Genomic DNA, 20,723 nt, shown 5'->3' on the forward strand with positions numbered 1-20,723 from the left:
GGTTTTTTGCCCTCTTGTTTTAGACACGGAATCGGTTTGAAGGAACAAGGTCAGAGGTAGAGGAGCTCATGAACAAGATCAGAAGAAATCCTCAGGAGCACAAAAGAGCAAATCACTTCACGATGGAAGGCTATCTTTATGTACAGGAAAAAAGTAAGATGCGTTTTTTGTATTCCTATAGAGCCCATATTGTGCATACAGGCAAATCTTATTTCTATAGATAACACAAAGATGCAGAGAATTTACAGTTTATTAAACAGAGTCATGAGTAAATGTTTGAAATCTCTGATGGCAATGTTACTGTGGCTCAGAAGAAGATCACAGTGCTGAAAGTGTGATAGTTCTTGGCAAGGCGGACTGGATTCAGAGGAGGTTTTATTTGATGAAAGGATGTATTTGATGCTATTTTTAATCATCTACTAACGACTTCCTCTAGAGTTGTCAAACATTTGTTGTCGGACAGCAACATGAATTGTCAAATTAGCCTCTGAAAATTGGGCTGGTTTAGTATGATGAAATAGACTGTCATGTCCTTGGTTCAGTTATATGCTTTCAGTACCTTATTGCGATCATATGCTCAAATAAAGCAGGCTCTATGGCTATATGCTGGGTAGCTAGTGTTGAAAATCTTGCTGTGAAGGTGCATGTTACACAAATCACATCCTGTCAATACTTTGAACATTTATAATTCTTTCTCACTCTAGTAAAAAAGCCAAATAGGATACAGAGCTCTTACCACTCCAGGAATGACCACAAAGTTATTTTTTTTCAATATTTTGCATAAATCATATTTTTTAGTTGTGTGCTGTCACAGAAAGATTATTTTGCTTATTCTGATGAGGTATTTTACTTTTATGATGTTTAATTGATTATTGTTTAGGCAAGGACTTCTGTAAAACACTTCGCAAATTAAAGACTATACAACATTCTTTATGGAAATGTTGGTATTATGGAGTTCAGAAATCAGTTTTGAGAGAACTAGCAGTAAAAAAATAAGAAAAATCATTTTTCTGTGAGATCAGTTCGCTGGTCTCAGTCATCATGGGTTTTAGAATCAGCTGAAGGGATTCGGAAGGGGCAGTGAGACCTTCTAGGTTAGGAGCAGTGAATCCCTCTGCCAGCTTGAGCTACTTGTGAAGGGCTTCCGTGATACTCTGAGGCAGAGTCCTTCAAAAGAGAAGATTCCTTTGCAGACTTTTTTTTTTTTTTTTTTTTTTTAAAAAAGTGAATTAATATAAGTGAGGGTCAGAAGTTTTAACAGTAAACATTATGGTGCAAATCTCAATAATATTGTATGCAGTAGGGTGGGCTTTAAAGTAAGTGTATTCTATGTAAGGTGTGTACTGGTGAGTAGTTAGGAGTGAATTTTAGTGTCAGAAAATGTGATCAGACCCTAAACAGCAGATAACGTAGAGCTTGCAACAAAGATGTGTTAATCTGCAGTTATTTAGCTTCAGGTTACCAAGTATAAAACTAGATTTCCATATTCTGCTTAAAGTTTCCAAGTTTTATTTATTTTACAGGAAAAATTTATTTTATTTGTAGTAGTGAGACAAAGATACATTAATAATTCTTTCCATTTGTCATTAAGCGTATGAGCTTCTGCATATATCAGTTTTTAGAACAGTAAGCACCGGTTAACATTTGTATTACTTTGTATAATGTCTTTAATTCAAGCCTTTGTTTTAAATACTGCATGATTATAATAGGAATTAAGTAGGACTCTTAAATATCATTTTGGAAAGCAGGAGAAGAAAACACACAAACTGGTAAAAGTACATACTTCTTAATGCTTCTGTTTTCTATAGGGCCTGCTCCCTTTGGTTCCAGTTGGGTGAAGCACTATTGCACGTATAGGAAAGAGACAAAGAAGTTCACCATGATCCCGTTTGAACACAGATCAGGAGGGAAAGTTGTAAGTATATTTTTATATTCTGCACTTATGGTTGCCCTCTATCAAGATCAGAGGATGTGTCAGATAAGATGTGTCAAGTATGTTCCATCTCTACCTCCTTGCCCATTTTTTTTCTTCTTTCTTCCATGCAATTCAGACTGCCATTTAAGGACATTAACGTAAAGTAATGAATGGATTAATAGATAAAAATTCTGCTAGCTTTTCAGTTGTTTCCTTTTAGAAGACCAAGGAATGTGGTCCAGTTAACATGCACTGTTTCACCATTAGAATCTGGTTTCTCCATGAGGAGAACTTGTTAAAGAAAATATGATAGACTTAGAAATTTCTTTCTTACAAGCTCCAGCCAGATTTTTCTTTCCGAGATGTAAGTAATATAAGAAGGACTAGAAGAGATGATTTTTCATATGAATAGAATTTGTACTGACAACTGAGTGTAATTTAAGCTATCTTTGATAGCATCTGAAATATTTAAGACCCAAGACTCTGTTGATCCTTAAATGGCTTTAATTCCTATTGAAATAGTTGGGAATTGAGGCCACTCAGCACCTTCACAGATGACACATTAAATGCATGCATAAATACAGATGAAATGCGTTTTGTTGCAAGGTAAAAGTATGTCTGAAGCTGGAAAATAATGCTTGAATCAGTGTTCTTGTAAATGTAGCACCTTGCCCTATCTTCAAATTTGGTTAGAAAATCACAATGTTGGAATTTTATCAGGGTATCATATCTCATTAGTATGAGCAGAGGGAAGATGGCTTTCATAATTTTGAGGGCTATGTATGATATATTTACAAATATATTGAATTTGGGAGAATCTTTCAAAAGCTCTGGAAAACCTGCCACACTGAAAATTAGTAGCATTTGGCTTCCTTAATCATTTCAATACTTCTATGAATCTTTTATCCTGATTTTCTCTAATTGTAATAAGCCATTTTAGTTAAAATATTACATGTGTAAGCATTCGGCATTCTAAAACACTTATGAAGCCATTTTTGCTGTATTAAAAGATCTCACATTTTGAAACCCACAATGCAATTACTACTTCAGTGAAAGCCTCCTGTGTCTGGAGATGTTGAATAAGACAAGAAATAATTAAAATGTACAGTTAATCCTGATTATATCTGGTATAACTCATGCAGCATTCACAGATGAGTTTGTTTATTTGATTTCTCAATTCCTAAGAGTAAAGCATGATCCTAGTGTTGGCTAGTCTTGAAGAAAGAACTGGTTCTGTAAAACAGAGTACAGGCAGTAAAAATTGCTTACTTTGTTCTAGTTACTGTATAAATAGCCTTTACTATAGAAATCACTATGTCTGACATAAAATGGGGCAAGTCTTTTACATTGTGTGCTTATATTGTAACGTGCAAAATCTTTACAGCAAGTATTTCTGTTAGTTTAAATTTCTGTGATAGTGTCATATTGTAAATTACCAGCTAAAATGGATTCAGTATTTTTTTTTCAGTTATGTCCTGTAAATGATCATGGAATTTATGTTCTGTTGTGCAGAGACCTGAACAGCAACCATGAGTGAATTCTTTTCCAAGTGTCAGTTTTCAGTATAGCTTTTGCCATTATTTTAATGTAAATTTGCCATACTCGGTTTGTGTAGCTGGCTTACTGAAGCTTTCAATTACTTGCTCGAACATATAGAAACTTTCTTTTCACAGGGTGATGGGGAGCTCTTTGTCCTTATGTATTGTACCAAAAGAAATACAGACACTATAGACAGGCGATTCTGTTTTGACTTAGAAGCTTCAGACAGGTAAGTTTGTGAAACACACTAAAAATGACTCTTTCTAGGTAGCAATTAATGTAACTGTAATATTACTGTTGTATTTTCTTCATTTTTTTTCAATGCTTGTTCAGACTGCCAGTGGGAAATAGTCAGTGGAGGAGCACGCTAGCGCTGTCACGCCTCTCTGGGTTTTGCCTCAGTTGTGTCTTGCTGAAGCAGTGAGGATCTCAACTGAAATGTAGACGTTGTCTGAACTTGCATAAATGAAAAACATAGAAAAAGTTAGAGAAATTATGATGAATTGCTGGTATCGTAGTGAAGAAACGTGGCTTAGATTGAAGTACATATAGCTGTAGTGAAAGACCATGATCACAGTAATAATTCATACAGTTGTGACCATATTGTATCACAAGCCTGCTTTCCAAAATGACAGGTTGCTGAGGGTTTATGCTGGATTCTCAGATTTGAAAATAAGATCATTGGGATTTTGAGGCTTTTTGTGTCTGGGGTAATCATCCAGGGCATCTTGAAAAAATTGTTGCTGCTGCCTTTTTGAAACACTACCATTTTGTTGTTTTATTTCAAAATAGAAGAGCTTCTTATTTATTTTGCTAAAATGATCTTAAAATTGATTTAAATTGAACAAAAAAAGGATCTTAAAATTGATATAAATTGAACTAAAAAGGATCTTAAATATTGCTTCCCCTCAGCATTGTAGTCTTCTTTCATTTATGAAGATGAGAGAAGCCAACTTAATAGAGCACTGCAATTAAATACAGCTGTGATAAGGCTGTGTTCTTTTGGTGCAGATTGTATCTGTGCAGAACAGGATCATATCTAGCCTTAAATGCTAGATAGAAATGGGTGGACTATTGCTGAGTGTCCGCATCCACCCCTTGTGACCTCTTTTTAATCAATATATTTGTTCCTTACTTATACCAATTAAATACATTGTAATTTATCATGTAGTTGGTCTTTTTTTATCGTGTTTGGTTTTGTTTTGTTTTGTTTTTTTCCCAAATCAAATTCGTAGTGCCCTTCACTTTAAATACCGTGTGGTCAATGCAGCCAGGCGTCTCTGTCCTGTGGCTGGAAAAATATATCAGTGATAAGGATCATAGGCATGTGCACAGTCTTAGGTGGGAGGCTGTGCCTTGCCTGCATGGTCAGTCAGACTGGCCTGCCCGAGGCACACTCACTTCTGTAACACGCAGTGGGTAACAGAATGTGAGACTATTTACTGCATATGAAAATTTCAGCTCACATGGCAGATGACAAGGTACCCATATACAGCACAGGTGACATTTGTTACAAGTGTACAGCATGGTTTGAACTTGCATTTTTAATTTGAGGGAGATGGGGCTTAACTGTTCCAGTGCTGTGTCCAAACAGTAGGAAAGGGAGTAAAGATTTAAGTTCTTGACATCAGCTCCTCTTGTGTCAGTGTCTTGGTCAGTATGCATAACAGGTTTCAAACAGAGTCTGATAAAGTTTCTAAAAAAGTACTGTGAGAAATATTAGTGTACCCCCCTTTGTGTGTCACCTCTGCTCAATAGGGCGTCTGGAGTTAAACAGAGATGAATGGAGAGCAGTGTTTCCTTGATCCCACAAAACAATTTTTCATTCTCTTCCCTGGTAAAAGAGGGAAAGATCTAATCCATCTTTCTGTCCGCATATAATAGACACAACTGGTCCACTGTGACCTTGATATCAGACATTTTTCTTTTAATAATATATGTGTGTAGTACTGAGATGTTCCCATGGAGATTAGTTCTGTTCTGCAGGCCATTAGCTTGTTTCCTTGGTATCAGTTCAGGGCACACTTATCCCTCAGCTTGTCTGAGTTAAAAAATAACATACAGATTGACGGCTGTCTATGGGGTTTTCTTTGTTCCTGTGCTACAGAAGGAGCTAAGACTGTAAAATTTTAGGAAGGACTTTTCAGTAGCAAATATTCAGCCTTGTGCATGACTTGAGCATAGTTCAGATCTGCTAGCTGAATATTTATGGATTTTTTTTTTTAAAGAAAGCTGAGATGATTCTTTATTCTTTAAATTCTGGTGCTTCTAACTATAAGCTCTGGAGATATTAGGACCCTGGTTAAATTTCTGGAAAGTGGTGCTTTTTTCTGTTTCTAGTACTCCGTCATGTTTAGTTGGAGGTGACTAGTAGTAAATGTAGAGAAATTTAAACCTTAGAGACTACAGAGGTTTTTTGGGGTTGGAAAAAAGACTTTCTGTTGATAAAGAACATTATCTTTCTGCTATACTCCTTAAATTTTAATTTTAGCAATACAGGACAAGGAGGAGGGAAAGCTTTGTCTCTTTTGACTTTAATTTGATGACAAATAAGTAGCGTTTCATGGAGCGCATTTCAAGATTGACTTATTGCCTCTAGGTGATACTTTTTGACACCTATGACAGTTTGCCCTGCATAAAAGTAACTAGTTTGGGTTTAGTTTCGACTAGTAAAAGAAAGTAGACAAGAAAAACACAAATCAGCATGTGGATTTTTTTTGTTAATTTAGCTAATTACTGAAGGTGTATTTTTCTACTGAGTAATGAAGTTTGCATGTTTATGATGTTTGCAGCTCTGTGCTATTAGCAGACCAGTTTGCATTGAAAAAAAATCTAGTATGGCTTGAGAAGCTGCTTTGCTTGCTGTTATTAATAATACCAGTATTAGCTGATTTTAGTCATAAAGGTTATTAGTTACAGAAATTAAGGCAAGGCTTCTGTCCCCCACTGTAAGGGCTCAAAGTCTATCACTGAGAATAGCAATAGATTCAATTTTTATGGCTGAAATAGTCTCCTTGCTTTAACTAAGCAAGAGAGAATGACTTGCTCAATTGCTACTTTCCAAAGTTAGGGTAGGGTCTCCCGAATTTAGTTCAGATTGCCAGAGGTTATGTGCGTACCTTGTCCTCACAGGCTGTCTGAAAAGAGATTTTGAGCAGGAGGGATTAGTACCTATAGAGTCTTACGCTTCAATTAAATTGTGTGGTTTGATAAAATTTATGACAAGGTGAAAATGAACTAGAAATGTCTCTGGTTGTAAAAATATGAACATGGTGTGTAGACTGTTACAGTTTTAAGTGGGATTTGTGCTAGTTTTCGCTCTGCTGTTGTTTTTAGATAGCATTTTCCCCTGTAGCTATTTTGCTACTTGAAGATAGACTTAATACATAAGAGAAAGAAACTGAGAGAATGTTATGAATTAATTCTTTATTTCTGACCATCTCTATATAATGAGATTTACCAATTTTTTAAAAGTATGAGCAGGCTGAAGATAATTATTTTTTTAATTGGCAGAAAAATAATTACCCATGTAACCTGTTCTGCTTTTAACTCTCCTTGCTTTGTATGCTATGCTGAACCATACAATTACTCTTTTCAGTTTCCTGTTATATAAACGCTAAAGTAGATTTATGTTAATCTCTGTTCACTAATCCCTGTGTCCCGCAGTTTTCCATCCTTGCTTTTTAGGGAAGTTATAATAGTGGAGCTTTGTAATGAGATACTGCATTAAGACTTGATTATTTTTTATCAGATATTAACTGGAAAACTATAATTATTGTCTCTAAAGCTGGAGCCTACACATTGAGTTAGTTGACAAAAGCTATTTTTGTCTAATAGCACAGCAATGCAAAAGCAAGTTTATTTAGAATTCACAAAACTCAGTAACTCCCAGCAAGTGTTAGAATCAACAAGCTAACAACAGTGAACTACTTCAAATAAATAGTTTGCAAATTTCATACACTTTCCTTTTTCCTCCCTATTTCCTACTGTGTATACCAGTTCTATACTTTTTATTTTAAAGATGAGCAGTATTCAGTAATTAAGAGAAAAAAAACAACCTTGACTTTAGAACAATGGGCTTTTGCCCATAGATGGAAGTAGAATTCAACAAACAGTGCTTTAGTTGCTGGTGACTGCAGTAAATCTGTGTTGTTGATAATTTTGCAGGCCTGGGGTTCCTGTTACCATGCAGGCGTTCTCTGAGGAGGACAGGAAGCTGTGGATGGAAGCCTTGGATGGAAAAGAAGCCGTAAGCGATATTTTTTTAATGTTAATTTATAGCCTAGTGGAGAAATTCTCCTACCCCTTGCTTCTTGATCTCATTTATACTTTAAACTAGGACTATCTAGTTTGCAAAATGATAGATTTAGTGAAGAAAGAATAAAATTGAAATAAAACTTGAGAGATGAGTAACTGGGTAAAGCTCAGTGTATGTTGATGGGAGGTATTTTTCAGTGTAATGACAGCATCAATTTTTATAAATTATTTCCCATCACAATGATGATATTGGTATTCTAGAAAATATTTGGTATAAGCATGTACACTTAGCCTTATGCATTCCATTGGCAAGAATGGCATGAGTTGGTTACATGGTGGTGGTATTATTTTTTTTAACTAGATTAAAAAATCCATCTTGGTGGGAATGAGGTTGTGCTTGAGTTTGCTTAATTTCCGGTTCTCATCAGGAAATGGGTCTGAACTGCAGAACTGAAACACACTTCAGATTATTCTTCCAGTCATATATTGGTCTTGTGTCCAAAAAATAACGGAGTTTTCTGGTCAATGACACAATCACGTGTTTGTCCCCAGTAGCTGACTACTGGGAATTTTAGCAGTTGGTTTTATTGACATCATTGTCATAAAAAAATCTTGTTTGATCTGCAGAGGTGTTTATTACTGTCATGTGTCTGAGCTGGACTCCCCAGTAAGCTCCCAACTTCTGGGAATGCTGAGCTGGGACATAAATCCCAGCATTCATCAAAGCAGTTCACAATGATCTGAGTGAACTTGAACTGTGGGAGATTAACCTGCTGGAAAACGCAGGAACGTGGAGCACTTAAATCACAGTTAATTTTAGTGACTGTAGCTAACATCGTTCCGCTCCCCAAGGAACTGTATTTGTTGAGAATTTTTTAAAAAAATAATGCCTTAAAAAGTGCAATTATCTACAATCTAAGGGGACATGGAGCTTTGGTTGTACTGTTAGAGCTGCTGTAGTTAGAAATGATATGTTCTGGCTGTGAACAGCTGTATTTGTGCTTACTGGACACTAAGACTGGGCGTGTCTTGTTTCTGGTTTCATAAAATTCTTTAAAATCATGTCTTTTTACTCTTTTGGTATTAGCTGTTCATCAGTTCAAATAGAGCGACTGCAAAACGAGAGGGAAGTAAGTATTTGAGTTACTATTATAACTGACTTTTATTAACATTTTACAATTGAGAAAGGCAAAGGTATTTTTTTTCCTGTGGATTCAATGTAATTAAATATTTCATTTTAAATCTCCAGTTCTGGATATACTTTTGTGGATTTTGTAATTAATGACTTTTCACAGTAACACAGTTTTAGTATGTACATAAGAGTTATAGGTCTGGATGTAAGCTAGAGAAACAGTCTGATTGTTTTTGCCAGTTTATTTCATGCTTGAAATTGACTCATAAAAGGTTTAATTTGTATGTAAATGCAGCATAATTTTTTAATCCGCATTGTGTGTACACATCTGTTAGAATGTATGTCTGTTTTTAAAAGCAATCACAGCTGGACAGAAAGGTCAGCAAAAAACCTGAATGCATATATTTAAAATGTAAACCATAATATGGAAGCAGAAGAGATGGTTTTCTTTAAATGACATTAACTTTCTTCTGTTACTAAAGTGTGTGAGTGAAAAACATCCTTCTTGCATTATCAGGCAATTTAGTTGTTGAGTGAAGCTGGATCCTGCTGTTATTAATATTAGTTTTGTCACAGATTTTTGTTTTCATGGTGTAAGACCAGGTCCCCAGGAGCAAGAAGGCCAGGTATTTGGGGGAAGGGCAGTTTTGCAGTATAAGCTTTTAAATGAAGTTCTGATGTGAAGTAAAAGAACAACAAAGGAATGCTGGATCTCAGCTGTTGTCCTGTTAATGCATCTGCTTTTATGCAGTCAGATCATTAACTGCTGTGAAATGATATAGATGTGTTCTGTATCTTTACTGTGGGAATTTCTTTGGCTTAGGGTAGGACTCAGTAAAAGCCCTGCTGTTGATGGTTAAGGTTTTTTATCCTAAGTGCTTCCTTGTCCCATTTGGATAACTCTCTCAGATGTTGTCAATGTTGCAGTAAACGTTGTTAAACTCCATTTTGCATCTGCCAACATATGTACCTAATTGGAGATCCCATTCTTCAAAGGCTGCTGCTGTGAACAGATTTAGCGAAGCCAATACCACTGGAATGAGCCTTTACTTGGGCTAGGCATGGTTGTCAAGGAGAAAGGGGGAACTTTTCTAGAGAAAAGTGTTTAAGTATTCCCATTCAAGAATATTTTTGGTTTTGCCTGGGAAGTACTAGCTATGTGGTTAAGTCCAGCTTTATTTTTCAGTGAAAGATGTAATTGTAATGATGTTTTAAAACCTTACGATTTTTTTTCCCCTTGTAGGTGCACAATTGGATAAGATAGGGTTCACTGTCATCAAAAAGTGCATCAGTGCTGTTGAAACACGAGGTAATGATCCAACCAGCCCATTTGCAGAGGGAGTGGCACAGCTGATCTGCTCTTAGAAGGGGGCCTCTGTGATCTAGTCTCCTGTAGATCTCTGGGAAAGACTAAACGTGGTGGATGTTGCACTGATTACCTGGCCAGGGTAATAGCTTTGTCTGTCTAGTCCCAGCCATTTATGTATGGCTTTCCCTCAAGAAGTATGTCTTCAAGAAGTGCTCAGAAGCAGGGAATAGCATTTCTCTCGACAAAGGAAGCCAATGTTTGTGCAAAACAACTGAAAAAAAAAATCTGTGTCTTGTAGGCTATGCCTGAACCTTTGCTTTGCTGTTGGAACAGTATTTGAGTATTCTATTTGTAGACTTTGAATGGAGGTTTTCTATTTAGTCACAAGAGACAGAAGAACAGGAATTGACCAGGCAGGTGAATCACACGAAGTATTGAGGTACTTTTGGTGGAGTTAATCTTACACCAGAGGGAAGGACGCTGTCAGGCTTACTATTTATTGTGTGTGCTCCAAAACTGGAGATGGAAGAGAAAGGTCAGTATGCAGACAGTATTTAAGAGGTAGTTGGGATTATGGTTGTGGAGAGGCTCTGTGTCACAGACCCTGTGTAACTTGGGCACTGGATAGACGAAGCTTTTCAAATAGCTGCTATATGAGGAGACAGCAATCCTTGTATGAACCTGCTGAAATGTGAGGTGACCAGCCACTCTGAGGCTCTCTGTGTTGTGTACGATATTGTATGGAGAAACTACTTCTTTGTGGGTTTTTTTGTTTTGTTTTTTAAAGAGATGAAAATAGGTAATTGGTTATGGTGTATTTCTTAGTTTATTTAAAAATATGTTGAAATTTATCTGTGAATATTTTTTTTCTCCTAAATTGTTCACCTCCCAAAGCATAGATTTATGATTTTTCAGGAATTCTCTCTTTTTTTTCCTAGAGATTTAGCATTGCACCAGGAAGAATATTTCTATCTTTCTTTGTGTCACAGTCAAGCTGAACAGAAGAATGGGTTGGTCACACTTCCTGTCAGTGCAGAGTCTTATTTAACAGCAGTGTCTTCCATGTGTGCACTTACTACACAATATTATTAATAAGACCAAAGAGCCTTTGTGGTGTTGAGAATTTAGCATTTAAACAGCAAGAAATATCTGAAATACTTTTTCTCTCAGACTTTTCTGTATCAGTCTTGTCTGATGCATTAAAGATGTTATTCCAGCTTAGATCATATTCTATCTGGTGTTCTTTATTTTCATTCTGTCCTTTTGAATATTTTTTCAAATGAGGTTTCCCTGGCTCATCAGTTCTAAAATTTCAGTTACTGGCATTTACAATCTGAATATTTCAGCTGGGAAACACTGCAGGTAAAGCTGGCATCCTACAGATAAGTTACCTTCACTACAAAACCCTACTTCAGTGTAGAATGGATCTTCTCTTTGCACTAAATGAGGCAGGTTTTATGAAAAGGGTAGTGTGTGTGATCATGTAATGGAAGGCTGATTTTGGTCTAGTGCACAGTGACTGGTTGTCTTACAATACCTTACGAATCATGCTTACTGTAAGCAGTGCGGAGTATGCTGTATTTTGGTTTGTTATTTGATTTGCCATTTATGCCTTAGGGGCATGGAATGAGGTCCAAAAGTATATGAAACCCCACAAAATATTGTTGTCCAAGGCAGATTATAAGCTTGCATGGATTGCATGCAGGGGGATTGTTCCATAAGGGGATCTGTCCTGAAATGTACTTGGACGAGAATTAAAGTTACCAAGGTTAGCTGCACTGTCTTGTCTTTGGAGACCTTGCAGCCTCACTATCTGCTGTAAGACTGCAGTCAATAGAGTGCTTTGTGGTAATTACTAGCAATGGAAGTGACTTTTATCCTTTAATTTGTTTTGGCAAGTACTTCAGAAAAAGAAAAAACAACAGCATTCAATAAATATTTCTTTACCTAGGGTTCCAAGAATGGGTTTAGGTGAGATACTACCTTCCAGGAATTCAGCTATCCACCTGGCTCTGTTTCAATCAACTTGATTCATCCATTGCATTTCAAGCAGTTGTTGATGATTTTCTGTTTACCAATTCTAAACTTAACATCAACTGCATTTAAAAAAACCCAAAAAACCCTAACAAACAAAATCCTGACTTTATGCATGAGACTAACTAAAGCATTCCTAAAGGATCAGTTTCTGTTCTCCTCAAAACCTGCAGGACCTTCTGCTGACGTCTGCTGAGCTATACAAACGTAGGGCCAGGAGAACGTTCAGTTGTTTGCCTCAGAAGGGTTTGGCTAAACAGTTTTACAGTGAACAAAATCCATCTCTCAGGCTGCAGATTTTATACCTATACTTTTTCTTAAATAAATTTTTACTTGATTATTTCACTTTAATGATAACACATTAAAAGCAAGTTATGTTCGGCAGAAGAAAACAGGACAGATGCCTCTTCAGAGACTGTGCTTGTGTGCCATGTTTTTATCTCTTTTAATCATAATGGGTGTGAGGTTGACGTGGGTGGAAAGAGAGGACAGTCTAGTGTGGGTGGAAACTGAGAATAGTCTTGTCATGTCATAGCAGAAGAAGTCTGGTATTCAGAGAGAGAAGAGCATAACAGAGATACTGAACATAAACTTGTCAATGGCTGGATAATTTTTTCTCAGTTACATTTTATAAAGCCAGGAAGGAAATTATTTTCTCTGAATGAGCAGAAAAATCAAAGGCAGTGTCTTGCTTAAAATGCATGTAAGCTTCTGATTCAGTGCACTGTTGCATTGCCTTGTGAGACATTGGCTGTGCTTTACCTGGCAGGAGATGCTGAGGCGTCGAGATACGCAGCCTGTCTCTCACATACTAAGCACGATGCTGGTTCGTCTCTGAGAGAACATTTTGAGATTCCGTTTGGAGTATTTAATTGTATTTATGATTCTGTACTGAGAATAATACAATGGGGTAAAAGTTTATGGAAACATCAAAGAGCTGTTTGCTTCGGTAGTAAGGACTGTGTGAGTATTTGTGTACAAGTAGTTGGTTGTACCTTCTGTGAGGATGTGGTAGGTATTTGCCAGGGCAGCATCTGTCTTGATTTTAGAACTACTGGAGCTGCTAATCTGAGCTGCAGAGAGAGATGGCAGCATTGAGCTGTCTGTCCAGTCTGGGAGTAGAAAATCTTTTCACCTAACCAAAAAAAAAAAAAAATCTGGCATTACCTTGAATTTAGAGTGTCACTTATATGGCTGTGTCTGGACTATGGAGTTCGATATAAAAGGTTGTATTTGACGCTATATTACTAGCCTGTGTCAGCACAAGTACAGTGGCAGTCACACAGTAAACTTATCTACATACCGTGCTTACAATAGTGTAACTTACTATTTTACTAACAATACCTTATTTTTCTAAGCATGTTTCCCAAATTGTGTACCTGAGCCAAATTCCAATATCAGACAGCCAAACATCTTGAGATAATGTAAATATGAAGAAAATTATGCTGCAGGGCTTTACCGCTCAAAGTTGCCAATAGTGACTGGTTGAGGCAGCAGGCACAGCGTCTGAACCCTGCAACATTTTAGTCCGTGGTAAGCTATTCCTTGCAATGAGTCATCCTGTCAATTGTGTTCTGTAAATGCCAAGCATTATCAGTCTTGGATGTGCTGAAGGTCTGAAATGTGCAGATTAAATCAGAAATAGTACTGTTTCAAACTAGGTTTGTATATTTTAAATAAAACATCATTTAAAGGCATATTTAAAGGGATCATTTTAAATGATGTTGAAATACTAATTCTTCTTTGCACTTCTTGATGTCTGCTTGCAATTAGCTGTGCTTTTTTCACGTTGATGAATTTGAAACCGATCAATTATCTGATAATTACTATCACAGACTCATGATTGTTGCTGGAAGATTGTCTTAGTTTCAATAGTGCCATAATTTCAGAGACTTCTGCATATCACGTCTGGTTTAATATTGAGTGGTAGTTTCTGTGGTTTAACCTTAAATATTTTTGAGCCTGTAAATGTATGCTTGAGGTCAGAAACGTTTGGTTCCCCCTGGTTTTAATGTTAGAAGCACGGGAAGTCACGAAACAACTTCTGAGATAAGCAAAAGCTGAGCTGTATTTGACTGTGACAGTATTTCTTCAGCTTTTTAGCTTCTTGTATAGAATGCAGAAGACTTGTTCTGTGGTCCTAGAAGTAGTGGTGGGCATTGTGTAAAAAAAAGTGTGATGCATTTTGGCAGAACATTAAAAAGCTTGGTGTTACTTTTTCACCAGAATTTTCCTGGACACATCTGAGAAATTTCAAGTAAAAAATAATTGCTGCTCTCAAGACAGATTCCTAGTGCGTCCTTGTTTGAAGTGAATCTAGGCCTATGCTTGGTTGTTTTTTTTTGTGCTGGCAGTCTGTAAATGGTGTGTAGCATACTGTCACCCTGTTCTGGGGATCATTGGAAAACTTAGGTGGTTGGGTTGATAGCTTCATATTTTGAGAAGAACATTATTGTGGCCACATAGCTGTTTTTTGTGGTTCTTTCTTTTGCGTGCAGCTAAACTGTGAGCGTAATCTAGAGTTGTGGTTTTTGATGACAGATGAAATACTGGAGATCTGGCTTATTGTGTTAATTTGGGCCAGCTCTGAACATGACATCTAGCTTAAGACTCAGCATCATTACAGTGGTGCCTGCATCCTAGAGAAGGAAAAGGGCCCATTTTGCCTCAGTAGAGCAACTGGGAGAAGTAGTGGCTGCTGCCAGAGCTGGACAGGTCCTCACTGGGACAGAGGATGGAGCAGTGCAAACACAGTGGAGGTCAGTGGACTCTCAAAGATCTGGCGTGGCTGAGGAAGCTGCAGACTGTGTGAAGGAGAGGAGGTGATGAGAAGAAGGGAAAGATGTAGCAAAACTAAGCAGGAGGAGGAGGTAGAAAATGTTAAGTTCTCTCCACCATATTGAGAATTATTGCTGTGTATTATGGCTGCTTCTGACAGTAATTCATTAAAAGGCTAATGATTTTTACATACTTCATTTAATATTTATTCGGGAAGAAACTTTTTCTCATATGACTGGTTTTAATTTTCCTTCTTGGAGTTGGAACAGTTAGGTATTGAAACTGGGAATTCTCCACAAGTCTTCCTTTGTTGAAGGATATTTTGAATAAGAATACCACATAATCTGTTATTTGAAAAGATTTCCTTGGAGTAGAAACACAGGTATTTTGTGGCCTTTCTACTCTTCCAGGCCAATGTGAATATAGAGGTAGAATATGGTGGTTTTTGTAGAGGGCTGCTTATTATGTGGCCTCTCAAACATCTGTGTCAGCTTCATGACTGTAATATTTTTCCTCCCACCATATGGGTTCTGAAACGATGCAGCAAAGGCTGCATTGGAACAGGCTGCCCAGGGAAGTGGTTGAATCACCATTCCTGGAGGTGTTTAAAAGGCATGTAAATGTGGTGCTTAGGGACATGGTTTAGCAGTGGACTTGGCAGTTCTAGGTTAATGGTTGGACTCCATGATCTTAAAGGTATTTTCCAACCTAAACGATTCTCTGATTCTATGAAAAACAAAGACATACTTTATTTTGCCATTTTCTTTCTCTGCCCCTTCTCTCCCTCCCATTTTCCTTCAATTTATATTCATAGTTTATCTTCCCTGGGTATGGGGAACGAAGGCAAGAGCAGGGGAAGAAAAGGGGTAGAGCAGTGAATGTGTGTGAGAGAACAGAAGGGCATGGAGGAATGGCAGGAAAGTGGTCCAGTGTCCATGTCGAATGAAAGTAGGGGATTGAAAATATGATGCTGGTTATGGCTGCTCTGTTCATCCCAGAAGGACCAATCTCAGTAACCTGTGGCGATGCCTCCGGACACAACTATTATGTGGACCACAGTGGGTTGGAACCGAGGCATTGTATGGTAAATGAAAAGCGTTTAGAAACTTGAAAAAGCATTGGTTTGGAGGACTGGGAATAGGATCAAGTTTTTCTTTATTTTATCTAAACTTGTTTTGCCAGCCACATATTTGGGGGAAAAGCAAAATTTATTAAAGAAATCTGAATGTAGCATTTCTTGGTTCAGTTCTTGCATTATTAGAATGTGGATGCTGAGGTATCCAAAATGTCATTTAAAAAATCTGAAGACAGTGATTCTTTTTTTCATTTCAAGCAAAGGTTTGTCCCTGTTTGCTTCTACTCCCAGTTTCTGAAGTGGAATTAAAGTACATGAAAGCTTTATCAAAACATGACATGAACTTATCATAAAACCACAGATGGACAAAAGGATTCTTACAATATTTTATTTATAATGTCGTTCTCACAGCTGTGTTAATAATGTGTAGCCTGTCTTTGAGGAGAATTTGTTGCCTGGGGAAAAGTTTTAATGCTAAATTTGACTGTGATTGATTTTTTTTTTTTTCCCCCTCTCCTTTTGCGTAACAGGTATAAATGACCAAGGATTGTACAGAGTTGTGGGGGTGAGTTCAAAGGTCCAGAGACTTCTGAGTTTGTTGATGGGTATGCCTCTATTTTACAATTTTTCAATATTTTATTTCCTATTGTTTTACTGTCAATATTTAGGTCTTGAAAGCACCTGTCTGTAATTGTTCTTTATATGGTCCAAATCTAGTATACTTTAGCCCATGCAAATAATACTCGTTACACAGTAGGTTCTCATGGTTTAGCAAGACCAAGACTTGTTTGTAGGAATAAACTAAGAGAACTACCATGGGATGTGTAGGAGCAAATAATGGGATTTGTGCAAGGCTGGTAGGATTAAAGCAGCCAAAGTCTGAACAGAAAATTTGAATACCAAATTCAAGACAGTTTGAAGCTTATTGCTTCGTCATTTGAAGTTTCACCTTTCTCCTGCCTTGTCTAAGATGTCTAGGTGTACACACTCATCCTTGTATTTAGTTGATCACTGCAAAATAAGACATTTAGTTTAAGCCCATTGGCAAAGAGCTCTTTGGTTTAAGAGGGGGAATCTGATATATGTATTAATAATTACTATGTGCCAAGGTGGGAGAGACATGGAGAAAGGATTTGTTTCTATAAGGTTAGTAGTACAGCTCTTATTTGTGAGTAACTTCTCTTATACCTAGTTAGCTATGTGAAGCATTTAACATTTTTTTTATTCATAAAATTAGTCTCAGAAACTTTTTTTTTTCCCCTTTTCTGTCTGGAAATGTTGATACATCTTTAATCACAGTGACTGTAGTTCTCTTGCCACTCTGCTGTCCCTATGGGGCTTAAAACAAAAAAAAAGAGAGAGAAGTACTGGCACCTGGATGAAATCCCTTGTCTGCCTGATATCTCTCACCAAAGTAGTAGCCATGACTGCAAGATGTGCTGTGTTTCCCAATTTCTTGTCCTGAGCATTGACAGTACATGAAGTCAGACAAGACCTCTGGGATTAGTTCATTTTTATAGAGCTTCCAAACCTGTCACTTGACAGCAAAGGTCTGATTCTCAGGGATTCATTGGTATGCTAAGAAGCTTGTTTGCAGTTTGCACCAGGCTCTTCTCCAGAACCATGCATGCTCCATCTGTGCTGATAACACAGTGTTCTTTGGCACTGCAAACTGGAGGAAGCAAGAAAGTGAATTCATTTCATTACCCCAGACATTATGTGAATGACAAAGCGCTTTTATATTATATGCTGCTGTCAGTTCTGTGCAACCTGTAAGACTTTTTCTTTTCCTTCTTTTATTTTTTCAAACAGGCTGTCTCTTCAGAAATGATAAGACATCAGGCTTGAGGACCTGCATGTCATATTAATCTGTCATAATGACCTTGCTAAATATTAATTGATGATATTTTACTTTAATCAATATTAACAGCACCCTGAATTTCTCCATTAGTGCATAGAAACCTGACTGTGTCTTGAAAGTATTGCAGTAAAAGAGACTTTTTGGAAATACAAACTGGGATTAATAAAAATGACTGATGTATAACAGATTCTTATGGTTGTTTATCTGTGTTGGAATTAGCCTCAATTTAAAAATAGCAATTTTTAGCCATTGACCATAGGAAGAATGACATGTTATCACTCAGAGAATCTCCATTAAATGTATTTGATATCCTAAAATGTTTTTTCAGTTTTGTGTTTACTGGCTTAGCTTGGGCGTGCAGGTCTGGCAGGCAGATTTTTGCCTCTGCCATTAGTGGTATCCAAATTAAATAGACTCAGGTTGCCAGTGGTTCAGTAGCAGCTGGAAGAGTTTATTGGGGATTCCAGCATCTGCTTTTAGTTATTTTTTAAAATTGGAAACATTTTTTGTCATTCCCAAGTTTCATATATGTATTTGAAGTAGGTAGAATACAGTGGTATCAAGACAAGGCAAAATCGTGAACAGAAAAAAGTTAGGATGCAAGCAGGTGCTCTTTTTCTGATAATTTGTTGAAAGCGAATCCTATCTGTGTTCTTCATCTGTCTGTCCTCAGAGAAGAATAAAGAGGGTTTCGTTTTGATATGCAGTGGTACAGAGAATTTAAAATGACTGTTTAATCTTTAATCCTTTGTATCTGGGTGTACTCTTAGATACCCTTTTATATCAAAAATCTTTTCAGATTCATAAAAACCTCATATTAACTTTCTGTATTTTAAAATGTTTGATAAGATTTCAAAACATTTTAAGCTACCTGTCAATGACCATGAAGTTCAGAGTCTGAAAGGCCCAAAGTGCAAAAAAAGTCTTCCAAACGGTAACCAGAGACACGTAGCTTTGTCTCTTTTTCAGATTATTTTCTATAAAATTTGGGAAAGTACATTGAGAGTGAAGAGAGTATGAGAAGCCCAATATATGCTTTTCTAGTACTATGAATCCACAGATTTTTATCTTTAATGTCAAATTCTAGTGAAACTAAGTCTTCTGTAAAACGAGTGTCAGCTGTCAGGAGGCTTAATTCTTGTCCTTTATGATCTCCATAATACATGGCTCATTTCATACAAACTGCCTACAAGTATTTCATACAAACTCCTACACAGGTCAGCTTCCATACAGACCCTTGCTTGTCATGAAGTGACTGCGAAGGGCTGATGAGTTCAGTTTTGATTTCTGATACTGCGTGGTGTGAAAGAAGCCAGACATTACATGTTGTAGAAGAAAACTTTCAGATACCTCTGCCTTTTCAGAACCAGCAGCTTTCAAAACAATTACACTGAATTCCTTAGTATTTTATATACAGTAAATGACAGTATGCATACACTTCTACAGTGGGCATATTGCATATGAAAGCAAAGAGTCTCTTCCTAACCTAGTTTAGTGAACTGGACCGTTTCTATAAAATCTAGCTCCCTTATTGTCAGAAAGATTTGCATAAAATTTGGAGCGGATCTGTCAAAAGCTGTTCCATAAATGTGCACGGTTATTTTTATATGTGTAAAGTTGCCATTTAGTGCACAGTGGCTGCTATGTGAACAAATAGCATGAAAACTAGTAGAGTCATTTTTGAAGTCCCACTTGAAGTGTTGGTTCATGTAATGGCCTGGGATGTTTCATGTAGGGAGAAAAATGGAGCAGAACCAGTCAAAATAGATATTGTTGTTGTGTGTGTATATACATATATGCACACACAACATGCACATATATATATGTATAGGGTGGGGGGGCACAGACCTCTGTAGGGCAGCTGTCAAACCAAAAGTTTGGCTGGTGGTTGGCTAGTAACAATTTTGCAGAAAATGTTATCTGACTTGTATTTTAAAATGAGATTTAAATAATTGATTTAATGAGGGAGAATATTCAGTTACAGAAATAATTGCTTGGCATAGCCTTTAGAACAGAATTATTTAGTCTCACTAAAAGGACTGCACCTTTAATCAGAGTTCCTAATTTGATTTTTTAAATGTGTCTGTCGTTTGTCTGACAAGCAAAGTAACAAATGAATTCTGAATTGTATGAACGGGTCAACACGTAATCTGTGTGAGCTACTGCCGTAGTTTACTGTAGTGACTGATGGAAACATGTAGTATTAAACAGGCTCAAGCACTTAAGTTACCAAATACATTGTGCTAGGTTGGGCGCATTCATGTGATCTTGTGTCAAATAGTTCTTGCTTCTCATTTTGAGAACAAAAAAACCAAACAAACAAACAAACAAAACCAAAAAAACCACTTTCACCTGATGGGTCATTCAGACATACAGCTGCTCGATTTGAGGTGTCTTCTTAGAAGACTCTACTGACAAATGGTCAAGCAAGCAAGAATTTTTTTCTCTTTGGCTAAAACTGATAAAGTAAGGGAAATATTTGAGCCATCTTGTAAGGGAGACTTACTGCTAGAGTCCTTTTTCTACTTTTGATGCACCTCTTAGAAATTTTCACGCAGTAACGAGGGTCATGCTACACTTTGGTTATTTTCATCAACAGTAAAAAATAGCAATTTTCAAGGAAAACTATGGAAAGGACTTGAAAAGATTTCTCAGTGTACTTACATTTTAAGTAATGAAAGAAATGAGGAAAAGATATGTTTAGTGGTCTTCTAAAGTTTTTTTGCATGTCTTTCTGTGTTTGCATACATATTTCTTTTTAGTTAAAAATATCACAGAATCACAGAACCATTTTGGTTGGAAGAGACCCTCAAGATCATCGAG

At 36.9% G+C, this 20,723-nt stretch overlaps 1 protein-coding gene across 1 annotated transcript in view; it reads left to right on the plus strand.

The window, feature by feature from the left end:
* ARHGAP10 (Rho GTPase activating protein 10) overlaps nt 1-20,723 on the plus strand; it is a 146,558-nt gene that overhangs the window by 66,912 nt on the left and 58,923 nt on the right. The window contains exons 8-14 of the mRNA XM_080343894.1: nt 24-153; nt 1,809-1,915; nt 3,589-3,683; nt 7,622-7,703; nt 8,799-8,841; nt 10,087-10,152; nt 16,570-16,644. Coding sequence (XP_080200020.1) covers nt 24-153; nt 1,809-1,915; nt 3,589-3,683; nt 7,622-7,703; nt 8,799-8,841; nt 10,087-10,152; nt 16,570-16,644 — 598 coding nt within the window. The remainder of the gene's footprint in view (nt 1-23; nt 154-1,808; nt 1,916-3,588; nt 3,684-7,621; nt 7,704-8,798; nt 8,842-10,086; nt 10,153-16,569; nt 16,645-20,723) is intronic.

This window comes from Nesoenas mayeri (assembly GCF_963082525.1).
Source record: "Nesoenas mayeri genome assembly, chromosome: 4".
In the NCBI taxonomy this organism is placed as follows: Eukaryota; Metazoa; Chordata; class Aves; order Columbiformes; family Columbidae; genus Nesoenas; species Nesoenas mayeri.